This window comes from Misgurnus anguillicaudatus, chromosome 7, assembly GCF_027580225.2.
Source record: "Misgurnus anguillicaudatus chromosome 7, ASM2758022v2, whole genome shotgun sequence".
NCBI classification, from domain to species: Eukaryota; Metazoa; Chordata; class Actinopteri; order Cypriniformes; family Cobitidae; genus Misgurnus; species Misgurnus anguillicaudatus.
Window position 1 is genome coordinate 36434777 of NC_073343.2, and position 21333 is coordinate 36456109.

General features: G+C 37.7%; 4 protein-coding genes across 6 annotated transcripts in view; 1 reads left to right on the plus strand and 3 right to left on the minus strand.

Moving 5' to 3' along the window:
* LOC129417852 (formin) overlaps positions 1–1382 on the plus strand; it is a 35110-nt gene extending 33728 nt beyond the window's left edge. For both annotated transcript variants that reach the window (XM_055172717.2, XM_073869846.1), the window contains 2 exons: positions 220–301; positions 374–1382. In XM_055172717.2, the coding sequence (XP_055028692.2) occupies positions 220–301; positions 374–415 (124 nt within the window). In that variant the 3' untranslated portion in view covers positions 416–1382. The remainder of the gene's footprint in view (positions 1–219; positions 302–373) is intronic.
* Positions 1383–2649: 1267 nt separating this feature from the next.
* Positions 2650–4408, minus strand: grem1b (gremlin 1b). The gene is made up of 2 exons (XM_055172718.2): positions 4252–4408; positions 2650–3821 (listed from the first exon to the last, which is right to left on the minus strand). Exon 2 carries the CDS (start codon positions 3817–3819, stop codon positions 3280–3282), a length of 540 nt encoding a protein of 179 aa, XP_055028693.2. The 5' UTR covers positions 3820–3821; positions 4252–4408; the 3' UTR covers positions 2650–3279.
* A 1665-nt stretch (positions 4409–6073) lies between these two features.
* On the minus strand, positions 6074–16484 carry arhgap11a (Rho GTPase activating protein 11A). Of its 2 annotated transcripts, XM_055172719.2 has the most exons (12): positions 15945–16483; positions 15153–15223; positions 13954–14050; positions 13614–13870; positions 13304–13467; positions 12244–12384; positions 11607–11681; positions 11025–11195; positions 10812–10929; positions 10602–10710; positions 9473–9617; positions 6074–7698 (listed from the first exon to the last, which is right to left on the minus strand). In XM_055172719.2, the coding sequence occupies exons 1-12, from the start codon at positions 16062–16064 to the stop codon at positions 6500–6502; spliced, it is 2667 nt and encodes an 888-aa protein (XP_055028694.2). In that variant the 5' UTR covers positions 16065–16483; the 3' UTR covers positions 6074–6499. The 2 variants fall into 2 exon arrangements, with proteins under 2 accessions (XP_055028694.2, XP_055028695.2); XM_055172720.2 differs by lacking the exon at positions 11607–11681 and having other exon boundaries at positions 15945–16484.
* An 858-nt stretch (positions 16485–17342) lies between these two features.
* actc1b (actin alpha cardiac muscle 1b) lies at positions 17343–20698 on the minus strand. The gene is made up of 9 exons (XM_055172721.2): positions 20567–20698; positions 19559–19707; positions 19252–19380; positions 18985–19095; positions 18803–18887; positions 18294–18455; positions 18014–18205; positions 17745–17926; positions 17343–17582 (listed from the first exon to the last, which is right to left on the minus strand). Exons 2-9 carry the CDS (start codon positions 19685–19687, stop codon positions 17439–17441), a joined length of 1134 nt encoding a protein of 377 aa, XP_055028696.1. The 5' UTR covers positions 19688–19707; positions 20567–20698; the 3' UTR covers positions 17343–17438.
* Between the last annotated feature and the right edge of the window lie 635 nt (positions 20699–21333).

The following is a 21333-nucleotide window of genomic DNA, read 5'->3' on the forward strand; positions in this document are numbered from 1 at the left end:
CTCATGGGTAAAAAGATTTTGTTCTGTGTTTTCCAATAAAAATGATGATAATGTCTTTAATGTAGAAAATCTTAATTAAACTCCTTTATGACATAAATAAAAGAAATTAAAATTGTTTGGACATCCTGCAAATATTTAAACATTTTCATTGGACTGAATAAAGAAATAAAATCAGATGAGAAATTATAATTAAAGTCACGTTGAACTCTTTATTTTAAGACTAAAAGAAGCTCAAGAGACCATCCAAAAAATCACAGCGGATAAGAAAGTGGAGACGAAGAAGATCAACGAAAACAGTCTGGTGAGTCAAAGTCTCTTATTAATCCTCAATGTGATGTTGTACTGATCTCACTGACTGAATTCTCTATGACAGAAAGAACGACTTCGAAAGAAAGAAGCAGGTGTCTCCAGCTGAGATCAATCAATCTCATCACCATTTAGACTCCTGACATCAGACCTTCTAATGACCATTAGATCTGTGACTGATCTCAGATCAGCGATGATGCTTTACAATCATTCACATCATAATTAACCAACATGTTTTATCATTAAAGTGAATGCCAAGTAAACCTCGGTGTAAAGAGAGCAAATACTGCGATGAAGACTCATAGAGAGAGAGAGAGAGAGAGAGAGAGAGAGAGAGAGAGAGAGAGAGAGAGAGAGAGAGAGAGAGAGAGAGAGATTAGTGTTGTAATGGGACTTATAGGTCATATGAATCAATCCAACATCTTCATCTTTATCTTTATCAAGAGTGCCTCATCTGTGCTTCAGTCACAGCCTCAAATCAATCCATTAAAACTCTTCCAATGTACAGCTTCAATGTTATTATTTAAACACATCATGGGCCAACGTGATGATAGAGATATTTCTACTTGAACAGAAAACAAATCACACATAAATCATTTGTTGAGTTTTCAAGTTTTTTTCAGCATTTGCTGCCTTTAGTTTTTTCACGTTTTCTTTTTGCCAAATGATGATTAAATGTGAAGCACTTTTATGTACCTGAAACCTATGCAAGTGGACTGTATGAACCATATCTCCATCTGTAGATGAATACACGCAGCAGAGGGATCTGTATGATGTCCAGTTTGACTTAAATGGGCTGATTATACAGAAAATAAAGATTGTATTTAAGACAGGTTTGAGATGGCGTTGCTAGCAGAAGTTAAACACAGAATATTGTTTGCCCCTTCATTTAATTTATAAATGATGAATATATGGATGTGTACGGATGTATTTAAGACAATAAGTTGTTGCCACTGACTGTTACATTTACATTTAATCTTCTGTAACATGAAGTTATTTTCATTGAATGAGTTTGCTGATGTTGTCTCTGATGTTTGTCTTATTAGGGGAAATAAACCATGTTTTACATCAAAAAACATCAAAGACAAACGATTTGAAACCGTTTGACTTAACATTAGAAAAATCTGAAGTGTTTATTCATGCGGTCATAATTATTGTTGATATAATTAAAACTTTTGGATTATAATACATTATTTTTTAAAGATATTTTAGTAGACAGATACTCAGAATTCAGTTTCTCAGAGTAAGTCAAAATCAGATTAGTCCAAAGTTGTTTTTTGTATAAAAGCCTGCAGAAAAGCTCAGAAGAAAACAATAAATAGTTCTTATTTCATTTTTCTTCAGTCTCAAACTCAGTTTTAATTCACTTTAAGTCTGAAATGTCCCTTAATATGAGTTTAGCTTCTCTCCTGATGAAGGATCTGATCCTGATCCAGACTCTTGAGTTGATGGACATTTTGGTGTAGAGATGAAAAAGTGTCTCATCATGAGCTCTGTGTGGATGTGTCGAGCGTAACATACTCGGCGTGAAATCAGTTTCTTTAGTTATTTATGAAGCATGTAATGAGTGAATCAGTGACACGGCCACGCGACTGTCAGAGAAAGATCAAGGGTCAGACTGTCTGATCTTTTATTCATATAATTCATCCACATCTCTGTATTCTGAACGCATGCAGCTGTTAATCTCTCATCTGCATTATCTGCAACATCATACACTATAACTTTAACATACATCATTTGGTCTTTACAACTGAGTTGTTTGAACTGTTTTAATGTTTCATCTTAAAGACTGATATTATAAATAGATAAATCAGATCTGATAACAGCTTCAGTCTGCTTCTATCACATGAAATAAATTCATTAAAGTCCAATTCCACATAGTGGAAACTCTCAGTCTTTACATTTAAACAAACTACATTTAGAGATTAATAAAGACATGCATCATAATGTGATCACATCTTATATTCAATACATATACACATAACACATAAAGTTGTGTCCTGTAAAGAGAGTCTATAATTGATAAACAACATTTAAATCAGGCTTCTCGGCACAGACAGTAAAGTCCCAAATAATCTGTGTTGGAGTTTGACAAAAAGTCAAATATTTAAAGATTTTGCAGTTTGTAAGTCAATAAATAAAAATGAAATGTGCAGTTAGCTCTGATGGAATCTGCTGAGATCATTCTGGAATCTCTCATGGAAAATACAGAAGCATTCCCACTGATATACAGATATTTTACATCACGAAACTTATTTATGACAAATTTTGGACATTTTTGTGACAAGTTTTAGCACAGATTTCATGTAGACCTACGGATACTTTACGAAATATCGCAGTTGATAACTGATAATAATAAGATCTTTATTTAAGTTTAAAAAGTAACCTTCAATAGAGGCACGTGATTAAAATAATTTAGATTTCTCAATAATAAAAAAATGTCTTTTATGAATGCTGTGTGTTCCCGTTAGTTTTGTAAACAAATAAGTTATGAGTTGTGCACGACACGCGCGTTATTAAACTCGCGCGCAGAGCTTCAATCTCGATGAAACTCAAAGTTAAAGTGATACTTCACCCAAAAATTGAAAATTCTCTCATCATTTCTCACTCTCATGTTCTTACAAACCTGTAGACATTTATTTGTTCGGATAAAGACGAATGAAGATATTTTAAGGAATGTCTGTAAGCCCCATTCACTTCTATAATAGGATAAAAGAATATGGAAGTGAATGGTGCTCATGATCAGTTTGATTACAATCTTAAAGATTTAAACAGGTTTATAACAACATGACAGGAAATAAATGATGACAGAGTTTTCATTATTTTGGGTGAACGAATGATTTGTTTGTTCGTTGTTTTGATGTATTTTATTCTGTTTCAAACAAAAGATGAGTATAGACTTTAAGTACTGTACTGCGCGTGCGTGCTCTTACTGACACGGATCAGTCCAGATCGGATCTCTCTCAGTCTCTGTCAGTCCAGCTCGATGGAAACACAGCGGCACTGTTTGACCCGTTGGACTCGTTTCTTGCGGGTCGGTGGTTGTTGGTCGGGACAGTTAAGGGTAAAGGTCATGGTGCTGAATCTTTTGGGTTTACAGAACGAGCAGGACTGAAATGCGCCCTCCTCGCGCCGCACGTGCCGCGGGATGTAAAACGAGTTACACTGTCCGTAACAGAACCGGTTTATGATGGTTCGGCTCGTGCAACCCTCCTCGTGGATCGTCTGTTTGAGCGGCTGTGTCTTACACCAGTCCCGCTTCAGGTACCGGCGCTCGGTGACGTGTAAAGCCTCCTGACTGGACTCCAGAACCTCTTCGGCGGACACGGACGAACCTCGACTTCTGCCTCTCGAGCCCGACCCGGGCTGAGACCGAGACTGCATGTCCGACTCGTTGGGATTGTTCTTGTCGGGATGAGGAATCGCGCCGCGGTTCCGTTTGGATTCGGCGAGATTCGATACGAGCACGCAAATGAGAAGGAGCGCGCAGATGCGGAGAGATGCGGTCATCATCACTAAAGAGAAAACAAACAACATCAACATTTTATTCATTTATAAATGATTTCACTTATAAATCTACACATGCTGATAAAAACACATTGAATCTGAGTACTGCATTAATACATGAAGCAGTTTGGCGCTCCTGCGGTCACCAGATCTCCAAAATCATTTTATTTTATTTTATTGTAGCCTACTTATTTAATTTACATCCAGTTTTAATGCGTCCATAACAAATATTTAAATATCATAACAAATCATTTCAGAACCTTATAAAACATGAAGGTTTTTCTGTAGACTATAAAGCACAAATTCAGTCAGTCTTGATTTAGCCGAAATTAATTTGAAACTGAATCAAACTGAAATCAAACGTTCAGATTGTGTTCAAATCATTCAGATATGTAACGATGAAGTGATGCAGTAAATGTGTAAAGATGTCTTTCTCACCTGAAGTGTGTAGATGTCAGTCCTGAGATCAGTTATCTGTCCATAAACTCTCACACACGAGTCCTGAACACCACAGATGTGTGCTGCTGTTTAAATGCACAACAACTACAACAACATCTCACTACACTACAATACAGCACAATCACAGCTATCCGCCCACTGACACACACACACACACACACACACACACACACACACACACACACACACACACACAGAAGGGGTTTATCTGTCTGTTCAAATAAGATACAATAAGATTCTATAAACAATAAAAATGTAAGTAATAATTGTATGAATTTATTTCTTGTGTCTTTACTTTTTGTGCTAAACGTATTTTTCTAAGAAGCTGCAACAGTGACAAATTGTGTATAAATCATAAAAAGACTTGAATAGGAGACAATCTCAGAAGAAAAGTACATGGAGGAACTAAAGTTGTCACTGGTATCTTTTTGTGTTCATACTGGTACCTCAAGGGTACATATTAGGACCATTTTAAAAGGTACCATTCCAACATTATTTGTACCTTTATTTTCTGAGAGTGTAGAATAATGAGTAACATATAATTCTAAAGTTATCATAATAAAACATTTATTACAGAATAATTTTAATGAAAGAATGTAAATAAATAAGCACAATATGTTTTTCTTACTGGACAGAAAATAGATTTATTTCTATGTGTTGATGATGTGTAACTGTGCATTAGTGTTCACACACATCTGTGTCAGTGTTTATTCGTGTTTTTATTCAACTGAATCTTAATGCGGAACATCAGGAGCTCGGTGAAAAGAATCAATTCAAAGAACGATTCGGTTCAGAAAATACGAGTCAGTGATTCAATGATCCGATCACAAATATCAGTTTATATTCTCACACAGTTTATTTATATCTGCAGAAGAAAACTTGATTGCTGATTTGTTGTTGTTATAAAAGAGCTGAATGAAGAATCTTCAAACAATGTTTTTGATCTTTAAACGAGATTCACTCGAGTTCAGGATGAGATCAGCTGAGTGAATCAAGTTTCATTTAACTGATAGTTAATCTTAGATATATAATTCTGGATATAAGGCACTAATAATTTTAGTTAATTATAATACATTTTCATATTTTTATAATAGAATTAGGATTGTTTAAATAGTTTGTGTGTCAGTGTTTATTATTGTGTTATTAAAGTGAAAGTTCACCCAAATATTAAATTCTGTCATCATTTTCTTATCCTCATCAGTGTTCTAGACATGTATGAATTTATTTATTCTGAAGAACACAAGAGAAGATATTTTGATAAATGATGGTAAACACACAGATGATTGTATCCATTGACTTTCATAGTAGGAAAAACAAATACGATGATATTCAATGTGTACCCTCAGCTGTGTGCTTACCATCATTTATCTAAATATCTTCATCATTTATCACAATACTTCTATATTTGTTTTTTTCTACTATGGAAGTCAATGGGCACCATCAGCTGTGTGTTTACCGTCATTTATCAAAATATCTTCTTTTGTGTTCATCAGAAAAAAAAACTCATACAGATTTAGATCAACGCGAGGATGAGAAAATGACAGAATTTAGTATTTGTGTGAACTATAATACTGACATTCAGTGATGTTGTTGATAACAAACCTTCAAATTCCAGTATTTGTCTTTAAGAGTGTTATTATTTGTTTTGTGATAAATAACATTTAATATCTGACTATTATTAGTTGTGTCTGTTGTAAATCAAACAACAGGTTTACATTATTTTACTGTATTTCTTCACGTTGGTTATTTGACAAACACATTGTGCCACCAGGTGGTGAAGAAAGAAACTTCAAATCAAGAATTGAACAGTTTGACAACTTTATGTCCAAAAGTAAATAATAAGGCAACAAGAGTAAATTACTGACAGCACAGAAGTTTATAATACTGCTTGACATATTCATACATTTTTCTTGCTGTACCATGAGAAGGGTGTTTTTAAGACTTTTAACAACAAAATAAAACGTTTGCATAAAATATAAATAAAAAAGGTCAAATAACAAAACTTTTTGTTGAATTTTTTTCTAATCTAATTGACAAACATCCATTTTTACTCTAAATAAAGTCATGAACCAGCATCAGTCAATCATCTAAAACAAACCATCAAACTAAAAGAAAACAAGTTTTTAAAAGATGTTCTAACATTACCAAAAAAAAAAAAGATCTCATTCACCTTTAAAACAATCAGCATTCACTCCAGCAGAATAAATTAAGTTGACTGAGTTGTGTTTTACAGGTCAATGGGCTTCATGGCTGACAGAAGTTTGGTCTCCGTCAGGGGGTTTCTGGGTGAACCTCTATAATGATTCATTTCACTTTTATCCACATGAAAACAGGCAGATTTAGGACATTTCGTTGCTGTATTTTTAGTGTCACTCTTTGGTGCTTTATTAGTGATGTTGTCTAATGCTGTGTTACGTGTGACCGCTGCTTTCTTTAGAGGTTTGGGTTTTGTGAATGTAGGCTGCTGATGAGAGTCGTCTACGGTCGCAGTCTGTCGCCTCGTCGCAACGCACAAACCGCTCTCGAAACTCACGGCCTTCGTAACAGAACGGACCGCACACGAGCCCGTCGTTCCAAGCTGAGAGTTGAACCTTCTCACAGACTGCCGGACGGGCGTCCGCTGGAACTTCAGAGGAGATCGGATCACTTTGTCTTTGGGTGAATTCAGCGTCATCATGTTGAAAAGTTTAATCTGGTCGGCGACTTTCATTCGGCCGCTTTGGACCGAAGCGGCAGAGTTTTGTGTGAGCTTCTCTGTGTGCGGCCCGTCAGACGCCTTCAGCTGGTTTAAGGGGGGCGTTTCCACCGTCTTTTGGGTTCTAGATGTGTATGGGGTGGACTGAACCCTGATGGATGTGTCAGGTCTGAAGGCCACAGGACTTTGGATGTCCAGAGCATTAATCAGTTGACTGCAGTCTTTAGAACGCACAGTCGACTCGTTTAAGTAACGCTGGCTTTCATCTTCGAAACACAGTGACCCGTCACGGGCGGGTTCAGTCTCAAACATTGTGCTGTCTATATGTAAAGGTGACAAAGGAACAAAATCCCCAAATGTCACATCATCATCTTTTACCGTGTTTTTACCAGAGTCAAATACAGGATGACTTTCTATGAATTTTCCTTCTGAGGGCAGTGAGTTTGGAGCGAGATCATGTTGTGGATCTTCACGTGCAGCTGGTGTCAGTAGAGTCGGATCACTGAATGAATCGCTGCAGATGTTTTTGGGTAGATGAAGGACTGTCTGAGGTTTGCTCACAGTGATGGATGGTTCAGAGCTGAATTGGCTCACAGGTGTATCAGAGAATGAATATGATGGGAAGCTGAAGGCCACATCCGGTGTCTGTCCGCTCCATAAACTTCTGTGATCTACAGAATCACACGGTGGACTCAGCAGGTTAAACTCAGACTTACTCATTAACTTGGAGCCTGTGATAGAAATATGAATAAATTATCTAGCAGCACATTCAAGTTGAGCAGTGTATGTATTATGAATTAAGTAGACAAGAGAGTTCATTTCATGCTGACTTGCAGAACATCTATTCCTTGTTTCCAATAGACGGGTTGCAGGTTTACAAACATTACAGGGTGCGCGCGCATCCAGGAGGCAGAAAGCCCGATTAGTGAGCTGATCCGCTACTGCAACAACCTTAATTATTGAAGTGTTCTTTATTGTTTGTATATAAATAAAACTTGATTTTAGTTGGATCTGCTTTTCTGTCTTTATTTTTGCAGTGTTACTGTGATACATGTATGAATTATAATGTTAGGCTAGTAACGTAATAGTCGCATCTACTGGTATGTTAACATCAGGCACCCAGCACTGACTCTGTTGGTACTATTATCCACACAACAACTCCTTGCCATTTTGACTTACAGACACCGCTACTAGCATACAACACAATGCACGTCTCTTCTTTCTGCCTCTCCTTTGTACGCGCAACTAGTTAGTGACGTCGCCGAGCAACCCGTCTATAGGAACAGTTAGATTAAAGGTGCCATTGTAATAATCTGTTAAATTGTTTTCTGATATCTACATTGAAGGTTTGTGACTTTATTAAATGCAAAAATGATCCAGAGTCAGTTTTACATGTCCATTAACAAACCTAGGATTTGTGTTTATAAGGAAATGGTCTATTGTTACCTTTATTGAAAGGGTCATGAATAATAATGTTGAGCTCCTCTCTGATTGGCTGTTTCTCCTTCAGTAGCTCTGTGTGTGTGTGTAAACAAATCTTATGTTTGAGTCTGTATCAAATGAAGATACAGATTTTGAGGAATAATCAATTGTTTGGATATTGTTAATGGACGTTTCTGAGTGCTACGTTTGTGTTTTTTTCCGGTATGGACCTGCAAAATGTAACTGTAATGTCAATAGTAAAACTACAGCCTAAATGTTAGCACATAGCATTAACTAGCATATAACGCTAACTAGCATATACAGTAGTGTGCAAAAGTCTTAGGCCACCACAACCAGCTTGGTAAAGTTTTAATGTCCGTTCATATTTATTTTTTTCATTCGTTAATAAGATACAAACAGAAAATATGTACACATTAAAAAATGTCAGAACTAAATGTCTTCTTCAGGCATCAGTCAGTGTTTAGTGTGACTTCTCTTGGCACAAAACACATCTTGAGCTTTTTTGAGGAGACTGAAGTCCTTCCATTAGAATTAGAAGTTAGGATTTAATTTTATTTAGATTTAAGAGATCATGCAGCTGCCTGATATTGCTCAAGTGGAAGAGAAGTTTACACTAAATACTTGACACATCAGTTTACAGTTTTATACAGGTTTTGCTATATTTTCTGGATATTTTCTATTAAAGAGATTGAGACACAATATATACAGGGCTCCAGACTAACTTTTATCACTAGGAGCACAGTGGCCCCCAACTGAAAATTTTAGGGGCACAACCAGAAAATTTAGGGGCACACACCATAAATCAACATGCTAACCAAATATTCACATTTCTACTAATTTCCACTGTATTACTAATAAATACTTTGATGATAGATGCAGAAAGTACAATGTCCCGTTTCAAATTCAGTGTCATGTCACAAAAAAAAAGGTCCAATTTTCTGGTCGCACAAAATGCCACCATTTGGTGGCAGTCTGCAACCCTGAAGTTGTTTTTAGTGACGTTGTCAGAGTAGTTGAAGGATGAAATTAAAGCCAAAACCATATACAAGCAGTGCTACTGACCTTTTGAAGGACTCTCGTTCAAAACAGCCGGACTAAACGCAGACTCTTTGGTGAAGTGAAAACCCGAAGAGCTCTCTTGTGTCGCTAGACGCCAACCTATGACCTCTGACCCCTTTGGCCCCAGTTGTGAATGTGTAATCATGGTCTGTTGAAATAAAGGCACCTTCTTTTTACTCAGTGTTTTGACTCATGTCTGTGTGTTTAATCATGAAAGATTCACTAAATGAAATACTGATGTTGTTTCTGGTCAGTAATCTTTTTTATTTCAGCATATATATTTACACATGCATAAAACGACCGTGTTAATAATGGCAAGGAATTACCCCAAAACCACAAGAGTACAATTTAATTATAAAAGAGTCATTTAAAACGGTTACAATATTATTATTCACACTTCGTATAAACCTATAAATGTTTTCAGTAGTATCAGCTTATTAGATAAAATATAGATATTTATTCTTTTAAAGTCACAATGTTACAACATTGGACAATATGTGCAACATTAAGAACACACAAACATCACAGTACATCAATTATACATCATCTTAGTGTCAGACATCATCGTTAACAAACAGAAAACTCTTAATTCCTAAAACATTTTTAAGCAGCAACATTAAATCTCGTTTAACCTCATATTAAGTCAGTCATATTCAGACCGTGCTAGTTAGTGACCCATTTCTTTTTGTATATAAAAATGCATAGCACAGCCCTTGACCATTCAAAACAACATACCATTAATCTACTATGATATATCCACTGTATGTACAGACTCATTTCTATAGCATGTAAACCAATAAGTACAACACAATATTTCAAGTAGTATATTCAAGTGTGAATATTGTCTACACACAGTAACTCTACACCCTAATGACAGCAGCATGTACCTACATTACACTGCCACTAGATGGCGACACAGAGCGAGCCAAAACTGAAAGAAAATGCGTTCTTTCTCCAAAGTGCTATATATATATAAATTATTAATCCACAAATACTTAAATATTATCATGCAGATTACAGGCATGCATGCAAACAGACAGACAGACAGACAGAGACAGAGGCCGAGCACTGAAGGCGGTTGGATTGTTCAGTCTCTGGTGCAGGTTGATAGAGATGATTTATCTAAACTTACAGGTTCTCGACTGGATTTGCCCAGACTGAAGCGCTGACGCAGGGACTTCCGCGTGGGCTCTTTTTTAGCACATCTGGGGGAGAAACAGCCCGTCTTTCCTGATTCAACTCTGAAAAGAATCAGATAAACTCATTACAATACAAACACAGTAGTAGTTTAGGATGTTTTCACATGAGAGTATTAGCAGACGAGTAACCAGCACGTGTGTACCTGCTCACACTTCGACCGCGCAGTCTGTTACTCTTCCTCCTGGATGAACGAGTGCTTCTGCCCACTGAAGAGAGTAAAGCGCCGTGTGACGAGTCCAATACTCCTGACGCACTGTGAGCTGTGTTTCATCAATACACATTTCATAATTAGGAACAACAAAACTTCATAACAAAAATCATATTTGACTACAATCCACTGCACAATGAGACTCACCTGATCCAGGTGTAGATGTTCCTCCAAAAAGAGCATTAGGAAACAGCTCCAGACCGAGGTTCTTCTTGATAGACCTGCGTTTCTTGTTGGAGAAGCTGTGAGTTTGTGACTCTTGAGGCAGCTTACGCTTCGAGTTTGGAGTCATAATGACAGGAGTGGCGGCAGAGAAAACTGAAGGGATGGAAAACAACACATTCATCAATCGAGTCTCTTCACTGACTTTAATGATATGAAGTATTATAAAAACCATCTTCAGATTTGTGCTGTACTAGGCAGTCAGGCCATGATGTGCTGAATAGGCAGAAAACAGCCGTGAACAGAGCAGAAGATCATTTACACAGAAAGCAGAAGAAACTCTTCGACACAAACAGTGCGTGTCCATGCGTTACAAAGCAAAGAAGCCGAGAGGCGCAACACCTCAGTGGATACAGAAAGACTTTATTCATCAAATGAAAGATCATACAGATGTTTGATCTTTGGTCATTAAACAATGAATCCTTTCATTTAGGAGGAAAGATTGGTGCGATAAGAGCATACGTGCGCAGTCAGAGGCGGTACAGTGAAGTCTGAACTGTTACCCACCTGCTCGGTCAGACTGTGGGGTATTTGTTGGAGTTCTGCTAGTTTTAAACTTATTCAGAGCTCCATTTACAACGTCTGGAATACAAGACAAACCCACTCAACTTACATCTCTAGATGCTTCAAATCAAGCTTCATCTCAAACCGATGACACCCATATTTAAAGAGGACATATTATGCCATTTTTTTAAGATGTAAAATAAGCCTTTGGTGTGAAGTTTAAGCTCAAAAATTCCCTATAGATAATTTATTATAACATGTTAAAATTGCCAATTTGTAGGTATGATATAAAATTTACTTTTTTCTTTGTCCTTTAAAATGCTAATGAGCTGATGAAATGCAAACACTGATCGCCATAATCCTGATAACACTCTCTGCATTAAATGGCAGTGCAGTGGTTGGATTGTGCAGATTAAGAGGATGTATTATTGTAATAAGGCCCACTTTCTAGAGTGAAATTAGAATGAGCAATTTTTTCACATGCTTGCAGAGAATGGTTTACCAAAACTAAGTTACTGGGTTGATCTTTTTCACATTTTCTAGGTTGATAGAAGCACTGGGGACCCAATTATAGCACTTGATTGATTTTCATGATATGTCCCCTTTAAACCCTGTAAACCTTCACTTCAGCGCTCCTTACCTCCTAAACTGCGTCTGTTGCTTTTCTTCACGTCCAAGTGACTGTTGTTCTCCTCTACAGGCACAGAAAAGGGCGAGAACATGCCAGGATCACAGCCCAACATTGCTGGAACCTTCTCCATGAGAAACTGAGGAACCACACCTACAAACCACAATAAGACAACCCATATAAAAACCAGAAGAGCTCTACTGACCTAAGATGACAGAGTGCGTTAACATGCAGTCTTATGCCGACTCTGCTTAATAAACTGATAAAGGTTTGGGCCATTGGGGAAATCCCAAAAACGGCTTAAGCAAAAAACCAATCAGCACAGGTTGCTCATTACCCCAATTTATGTGCGCATGGAAGTAAGCACAAAATAACACATAAAAGTCTGCGTTTGACTCAAGCAGTTGGCAAAGAAACTGTGAAAGTAAAAGCTCATGTTACATTTACAGGTTTCGCAGACATGAGAAGAGATACAACAATATCTCAGCTTTCCCGTCAGCTTTTTGAACGACTATGGGGCGGTTTCCCGGACAGGGATTAGACTAGTCCTAGACTTAAACACTTTTAAGAGCTCTCCAAACTGAGAACAACTTGCACTGACATATCTTAAAATACATCAGTGCCCTTTGTTTTACCTCAAAATGCACACAGGTAATGTTTTTAGTAAGGCATGTTTGTTAAAACTAGTTATATTTCCTAATTAAACTATGGCCTAGTCCTGGATTAAGCTAATCCTGGTCCAGGAAACCACCCCTATATGTACTATAGGCAATGATGTCACTGCCTGCAAGAAACCTGACAAATCTCCAAATCCCATGTAAATGCAGTTTTCTGCATAGCCGGTTTATTGATTTGCATGTAAACGCATGAAACCATGTTTCTATAATAAGCAGATTTTTGAGTTATGTAAACGCACTCAATGTTCATGATTATTCAGAAATATATTCAAGCAATCACACAAGCAAGCAATAATGATTTTAGAAAAAATATTAAAATGAATATAAAAGATGTTTGTTTTTTGTGAAAACTGAAGATGATCACCCAGTTCTTGTTGTCATCATATATTATTTACCCAGAGATGTAGCGTTGTCAATAAGACACTGCACAGCTGCAGCCTGATGTTTGAGTTTCTTCTCTGTACTGCTGCTCATCTTCTCTACTCCGTCTCCACAGTGAAAAAGGTTCGGAGCGAATATCACAGACAGATTATTGCTGTCCATCTTATTCTGAGCACATCTGAAACAACAATGAGATTTACACAAACTTTACATGCTTTTAAACACAAAAGAGGTGCTAAATGGCTCTCGAAAAGAAAGGAGAGCCTTCATTAGCATAACAACAGTTTTGAGACAAAAAGAGTCGCTGCACTGAGAGCAACGTACCGCAGAGAGACGCTCTCGAGGAAACTGAAGAAATAGCGCAGTGTGTTTAAATTTCTGTCTGGCAGCACGCAGGTCAGCAGAATTGTAGCTGAGGTCCTCTCTTCTTCTGTGGTCAGCTCCTGGATCTTCACAAAAGCACCCTGCAGGTCTGCGGTGAGAATCGGCTCTGGCAGCTCCCTGAAGAACTGCTTTAAAAGTCCAGCGACGTCTAGAGGGACAGCAGTGGACAGACAGTCCTCACCCTGGTCCAGTTTGCCCTACAGTGTCCGAAAAACCCCTCCATTGTTAAATATTGCCACTGGTCACAATAGCACCAGTAACGCAAGATTAATTGACTCACCCTGAGGCTCTTGACCCGAACGACAGAACCAGATTTCCTAAAGAGACCCTCTGTGTCCAAATGCTCCATAAGACTCGTACAAACATCAACAATAAAGCTGCCAAGCACAGAGACATACAACAAACTGAATAATCAGGTTTTTTATTTACTAACTAGTCATTTAAAACTTGTTCAGCACTAACTTGTCTTCTACAGAATTCACTTCTTAATCAATTGCAAAACTCTATCAAACTTCAGCATTTATTTAAATAACAACATACAAAATTTTTGTCATTTGTAATCAGGGTTGCAAAGGGGCGGAACGTTTTCAGTAAATTTCTGTAATTTGGGAACTTAATCTGGGAATTTGGGAAATTTAACAAGACTTTATGGGAATTATTTGGAATTTTATATAAAATATATCATATACAAACGTAAATAAACAATTTGTTTGATCATTAGTAGGGGTGGGCTGATACAATATTCCGTATTGATATTAGTCCAATTTTTGGCGAAAATGTCCGGATCGAATATTGTAGAAATCAGGGAGTACAATCTGATCCAATACCAACACAGACCTTGTCATGGCAACTTGCGGGTAAAGTGCGACTTGCTGAGCAACATGAATTTGCACAAAGTTGCACTTTAAATTGTCCAAAGTTACACCTTAAATTTCATTTTGAATTTTTGTGCTGACTAACTAAAACTGTTGCTACTAGTCTGTTTAAAACATTTTAATAAAATTGAAGCAGCAGTATAGCACAGTGTTTCAGTCATTTGTTGCACAGTAAAATGTTTGAGTTGTGTAGCTCTGTTTAAGCTTTTTGTACAGCTAACAAATGTGTTATTTGCAGCTTAATTGATTAAAAGGGCGATAGATATGGTATTGGATCGGTGTTGACTGACAGATACTCACGGTTGTTGTGGTATCGACATCGGTATCAGACATGAAAAAGTGGTATCGGCCCAGCCCTAGTCATTAGCAGACATGCATTCAAGTAATAAAAATGACAAATCCTATGATTTTTGATCAGATAAACGCAGGCTTGATGCGCATAAGTATCAGGATTCATCCAAAAAATTTTAAATTCCCAGTTTATTTTCATACAATACCCATTAATTCCCATGTATTCCTGTTAATTCTTCCCATGGTAAGTTTCCAGCTTTGAAAAGAACCCTATTTGCAAGTTATTTAGATAGAATAGTAAAGTGTATCTTACCAGGGCACGTCTCCATAGTCTAACACATGACAGAGTGGCAGACTTTCAAGTGCGACACCAAAAACTCTCACCTAGAAATAAAAAAGCCATAAAGTTTAGCTGAAGCTCTTTAAATGAATGAAGGATTAACACGGTTATGTGTCTGTTAGTCCTCAGGGCTGAACTGAACTAGTCTGTGTATAAACCTGTGTGCAGGTGAGCGCCTGCATTCCATTCACTCACACAAACACATGAAGCTTTGTGTGTTTGAAAATCAACACAAACTGCTTGTGTGCACATGTAATGGACAGAGAAACATTACCAAAGGCAACAGATACACATCTGAAAACACAACTTTGATTTATTTGGAGGTTTAAAAAGGTCATAAAACCAGAATCAGACTATTATTGAGTTTGTGCGCAATGTTTCTCTGCTTGATATAAACAGGCAAAATAAGGCATATATCTAAATACACTAAAAAATCATTTTTATACACACTTTATGGCCTTTAAAAGAGTTTAGTACATATTGCCAATATATCAATAAGTTAATCCAGTGGATTTGTGCAACGTATTGTGCTTTATGTGCAGGTATAATCAAACATAAATCAGTCCAGTTTAGACAGCATTGAAGGTAGTTGTTTATATATTCTGTATATATTCATATTTATTGTTATATGAGCTTTGTAATCTCGGATTTAAGTGGCCTTCGTTATGATGTCCAAACTTGTAGGCAACTCACAGTAACGTTACACCACAAACATCTCCAACACACACACTATATAAAATCACACATTTGTTTTATTGAACTCACCGAGTTTGCTGAAGTCTGTTTGTTTCTGTTTTTGTTCCAGTTCTTGATTTTTATTCCATAAACCGACCGAAGATGCTGAACTACAGCCAGACGAACAACATTCCTCTCTAAAACTTTCATCGTGACCCGTAAAACTTTTAAAAATCACCTTAATATACAAGTAAAACTGAGTAATATAGCATTAAAGGTCAAATATAAAAGCGGAATGTGTGTTAAATACACAAAGCCAAGCGGTCTGTCCGTCCGTTTATTCTCTTCACAGTTCCGCCTCACACGTTTAAATAAAAATCGCCCGACTCAAATCATCAAACATCTCTAACGGTTTATATTCTCGTTCTGTTGCGATTAAACTTCATTTTTAGATGATAACCGTGTTTTTAACCGTGTTATTCGTTAAATATCCTCATGTAAATCCGGTGTCCGCCTTATTTCCTCACTTTACAACGGCAGCTCGAGAAAGACGTTCAAATTTCGTCCTGCCTACGTCACGCAACGGTTCCTGCACTCTGATTGATCAAGAGTTGGTCACGTGAAGTCTCTTTACCACTGTGCCCGCCCCCTTATGACTCGCGTGATTGATGATGACACATTAGATGCAAGTAAAAAAAAGTAAAAAAAAAAAAGTAAAATCAATTTCTTTAAAATTACTTCATAATTTATACTTTTCAAAATTTCTAAAAAATGTCGTTTTAATTTTGACACTAAAATGTATCTTATGTTAGAATGACACTGAAACTCTTTTTCAAATGTTTTGGTTGTGCAAATATGAGTTTTGGAAATATGTTGGTTTGTTTATCTTTGTCCTAAAATTTTTATTTTGGGATTCTTTGAAGGAAATTCAAATGCTTGTTTTATAATAAATCTAATTCTGTACTTTTGTACATTTGATGTACAGAAATGCAAATTTTCTAACTGCAAACCTATTTTTATATTTTTACAAGAGATAAAACAGTATTTAAAGACAATTTTATTTTCTCTTAACAAGAAAGCACTCAGAACATTGTAAGCACTCGACGTATAATCTTTTCAATACTTTTATTTTTTTTCTTAATTTAAATCCTTTTCTTTTAATTGTATACTTTTTTTGTTTTGTTTGATTTGAGCCATGATAATTTTAGTTTTGTTCTTTTCCCCTTTGTTTTTTCTTTTATGAGGTTACTCCTTATTATTGTTTTGTTTTGGTATGATACTATGTTCAATAAAGAAAGCGAGTTTTGCGTGACTACACTCCACTAGTGCTGAGTCCTTATGTATGTATTTTTGACATTTTTGTGTATGCTCAGCTCAGTAGTTTTTTGTAAGAGAAATGTTCATTTGTTTTACGTTCATTCATTCTTGTATGCATTAGGGGGCGCTCTTGCACTTCAGTGAAATCAATGATCACTCTGTAAGCAGTAATCTGTTATCATTGATCTGTTTTTATTACAACATTACATGTATATACAGTAAAAGAGACGGTACAAATGTACGGCTGAGGCTGACATTGCTGATGATTTAGAAGCACTTCCTGTGGACAATGGATGGACCAGCCTCATCGTACTCCTGCTTGGTGATCCACATCTGCTGGAAGGTGGACAGGGAAGCCAGGATGGATCCACCGATCCAGACAGAGTACTTACGCTCAGGAGGAGCAATGATCTGAGGAAAGACAAAGAAACATTCAGTATTTCACCATAAACCAATGAGCAACTTAGCTCTGAGATGACATACTGTATCTTTATTTTATGCCATGTTTATGATGCTATAAATAATGAGTTTGGCATTTCAAATGATGATTTTTGTATTATTATAATTGCTCACCTTGATCTTCATGGTGCTGGGGGCCAGGGCAGTGATCTCCTTCTGCATACGGTCAGCAATACCAGGGTACATGGTGGTACCACCGGACAAGACATTGTTGGCGTACAGATCCTTACGGATGTCAATGTCGCACTTCATGATGCTGTTGTAAGCGGTCTCATGGATACCAGCGGACTCCATACCTGAGGGTCACAGGTGAGTTTAGTAAAAAAAAAAAAAACACCAGCTAATAAGTTTAACAAGTCAAGAGCGTCTCAATAGTGACGTACCAATGAAGGATGGCTGGAAGAGAGTCTCGGGGCAACGGAAACGCTCGTTTCCGATGGTGATGACCTGACCGTCGGGCAACTCGTAGCTCTTCTCCAGGGAGGAGGAGGAGGCAGCGGTGGCCATCTCGTTCTCAAAGTCCAGAGCCACATAGCAGAGCTTCTCCTTGATGTCACGCACGATCTCACGCTCGGCTGTGGAGTTATAAACATCAGTTAAAGAAGTGAACCGGCGCGTGATTTATCATTCAGTGCGCACCACTCGTAGGCTGCAGTCACTCACCGGTTGTCACGAAAGAGTAACCTCTCTCAGTCAGGATCTTCATCAGATAGTCGGTAAGATCGCGACCGGCCAGATCCAGACGCATGATGGCGTGAGGAAGAGCGTAACCCTCATAGACTGGGACATTGTGGGTCACACCGTCACCGGCGTCCAGCACGATACCTGCGGGGCGTCACACGCGTCATTAGTTTAACGCTCATTCGTGCTATCTCGCAAATACATTTATAGACATATACATAGGCTATTAAAACACATCTATAAAAATGCAGGATATTTGAAATCCTAAATCCTCATGGAAACTAGATCATTTACATTTAATACACAGTTCCCATTTATTATTTGTAATATTATGATGATTATAAATGTATATTCTAAATTGTATCTTCCTCATTACTAATAGTACAAAAGCAGTTTCGTTTAACTTGAAATGTGTCATTTTTAACTTTCATCTTATATATTATAGTTAAACTAGTTTAAATAACTTTAAAATATGGATGTAAATACGATACCGGTGGTACGACCGGAGGCGTACAGGGACAGCACAGCCTGGATGGCCACATACATGGCAGGGACGTTGAAGGTCTCAAACATGATCTAGAAGTGAAATTAAAGCGATTGTTATACGATTGAACGCAACAGATCGATGGAGAAAGTATAGGACTCTATTTGGGAGCAATGTCATCATCAGTACCTGTGTCATCTTCTCTCTGTTGGCCTTGGGGTTAAGGGGGGCTTCAGTGAGCAGGGTTGGGTGCTCCTCAGGGGCCACACGCAACTCATTGTAGAAGGTGTGGTGCCAGATCTGAAGAACAAGAACAATCATGAAAATGACCACCATAGTTTTAAATATGGCCTTTTTAAGGAAAATGATTTCAGTTTTCAGGCTAATTCTTTGGGGTGTAATTTATGAATGTGAACTTTAAATGAGTAAGGTTCTTCTAAAGACATGAAAACGCACCTTCTCCATGTCGTCCCAGTTAGTGATGATACCGTGCTCAATGGGGTACTTCAGAGTCAGGATACCTCTCTTGCTCTGAGCCTCATCACCTACGTAGCTGTCTTTCTGACCCATACCGACCATCACACCCTGATGAAGAGAGAAGCAGCAGCATTAGTGACCGTCCTATACGTGTCTTACTGTAAAATAAATCATCAATAAACGAATTCCTAGCTCAGCTCATAGAGCTCACATTACTGAACATTTGGCTCTATAGGAGAGGATTTCCTGTATAATGCCTTCAATTGTAATGCAGATGCATTCGCACCTGGTGACGGGGTCTTCCAACAATGGAGGGGAAGACAGCACGGGGAGCGTCATCTCCGGCAAATCCAGCCTTGACCAAGCCAGAGCCGTTGTCGCACACGAGGGCGGTAGTCTCGTCGTCGTCGCACATGGTTGGTTTTTCTGGTTGGTCTGTGAAGAAAGTGGCATGGTTAGTGACAGAGCTACGGAGAGGCGAATAGTTACTTATAAAGTCATTCTTCACATGGACTCATGTCATACATACAACACACACACACACACACACTCATTCATTCAAACCTTACATACTATTTATATTTTACAAACTTTCGTTTTTTTTGCTAATAGTCACTAATAAACACGTTGCTTCTGTATCGTACTCTAATAGAGTCTACATCCGAATGCCCTAAATTATGTTGTATTGTGAGGCAGGACATTTTTCTCTAAATTGCATTCACTCTTGAACCTTGAATCTGAACTGTATAGTTTAAAATAGAATAGGAATAAGTACAGGAGTCTTCTTTAAAGCTATGACGGACACATGCTTCTGTTCCTGAAGGCTTCCTGAAACTCTATCTGCTGTGCTGTCGCTGTAAAGCCAAAGAAAGACCAGAGTTGAAGTGAAGGACAGATGCTCCGGTCATTTAAATCAAACTGTCTCTCGCTTTCGCAGCTCGCCCTGGTCGCAGCTGTCGTCACATTACATCACACCTGCTTTCTGGCCAGCTTCATTCATAGCATTCTGCACCAAGATGCTTCAGTATCAAATGAAGAACGCATTTACTCTATGCTAATAACGGCACGATGTGACTTACTGTAAGATTCAAGCTCTACGAGTTACCCTAAAATCATCTACTCTAGCAAAAACTAAAGGCGTCTTCAAGGCGACTGCTTCAAATTTCTGCGTTATCTTTTGGACAGCTCAAACTATCTTCACAAAGCCCAAAGTCAAACATCCATCTGTAGGTCTAAAGAGATTTCAAAAAACAGCTCCAGCTTCTTCGTCTAACCAGTATTTCGTTGGACTCACCAAGTTGTTATCACAAGACTGATGCTTCCACTGGGACAGAGAGACAAGGTGAGAGTCGCCCTTTAAATAAGACGGGCTCCTGGGGGCCGGGGTGGAGCATCGAGTTCACACAAGCCCAAATAAGTACATCCAAGAAAAAATAAAAAAAGAGAAAATAACCCTCCACCCATGAATCTGATCTCGAAGGCGGGCCAATCGGGCCTCCCTAAAATTAAGAAGGGCTTCCTTAGAAATAGCCGGCTGCGTGCCAATAATCAAAATCTTCAAACAGTTTCAGATACAGTCATAGATCCGATTATTTCATCGTTCATTTGAGAATAATAGTGTTCATGTTTGCACAGCACGTACAAACCAATCGTTTCTAAGTGTTTGCATTTCATTAAATCAAAAATGATCATCTGGTATAGCATGCTTGTTTGCTATATTGTTATATATGATTTTATTTTCCAAGTGCTCTTGCAAGTGTTTTATGACTTACTGTATAAAAGCAAGAATGCAGCATGTGTTAAAAAGTCTTTAAAGCACTTTGAAATAATGACACATTTCCTATAAGGAATTTCAGTAACTGTTGGGTGATATATATATTTACATAATAAATGTTTCATGCATGTTTCAGTCTGGTCAGGAGATTAACTAGGATATAGCCAGCACTCTTTTGATATCATTTTGATTATTCAACTTTTTGCAAACCCAGCATGCCTTAAGATGCCAACCTGCCTTAACTAGAGTTTGCTGGGTCTAGTTTTAGTAACATCTTAAGGTTCTCT

Excerpts from the sequence above, each read along its gene's own strand:
- grem1b (XM_055172718.2), bottom strand. The coding sequence starts at position 3,819 with ATGATGACCGCATCTCTCCGCATCTGCGCGCTCCTTCTCATTTGCGTG.
- arhgap11a (XM_055172719.2), bottom strand. The coding sequence starts at position 16,064 with ATGAAAGTTTTAGAGAGGAATGTTGTTCGTCTGGCTGTAGTTCAGCAT. Across the intron at positions 14,051-15,152 it reads GACTATGGAGACGTGCCCTG|CTTTATTGTTGATGTTTGTA; the intron begins GTAAGATACACT and ends TGTGCTTGGCAG. Across the intron at positions 11,196-11,606 it reads CCCACAGTCTGACCGAGCAG|TTTTCTCTGCCGCCACTCCT; the intron begins GTGGGTAACAGT and ends CCATCCCTTCAG.
- actc1b (XM_055172721.2), bottom strand. The coding sequence starts at position 19,687 with ATGTGCGACGACGACGAGACTACCGCCCTCGTGTGCGACAACGGCTCT. Across the intron at positions 19,096-19,251 it reads ACTGGGACGACATGGAGAAG|ATCTGGCACCACACCTTCTA; the intron begins GTGCGTTTTCAT and ends CTTGTTCTTCAG. Across the intron at positions 17,583-17,744 it reads CCAGCACCATGAAGATCAAG|ATCATTGCTCCTCCTGAGCG; the intron begins GTGAGCAATTAT and ends GTCTTTCCTCAG.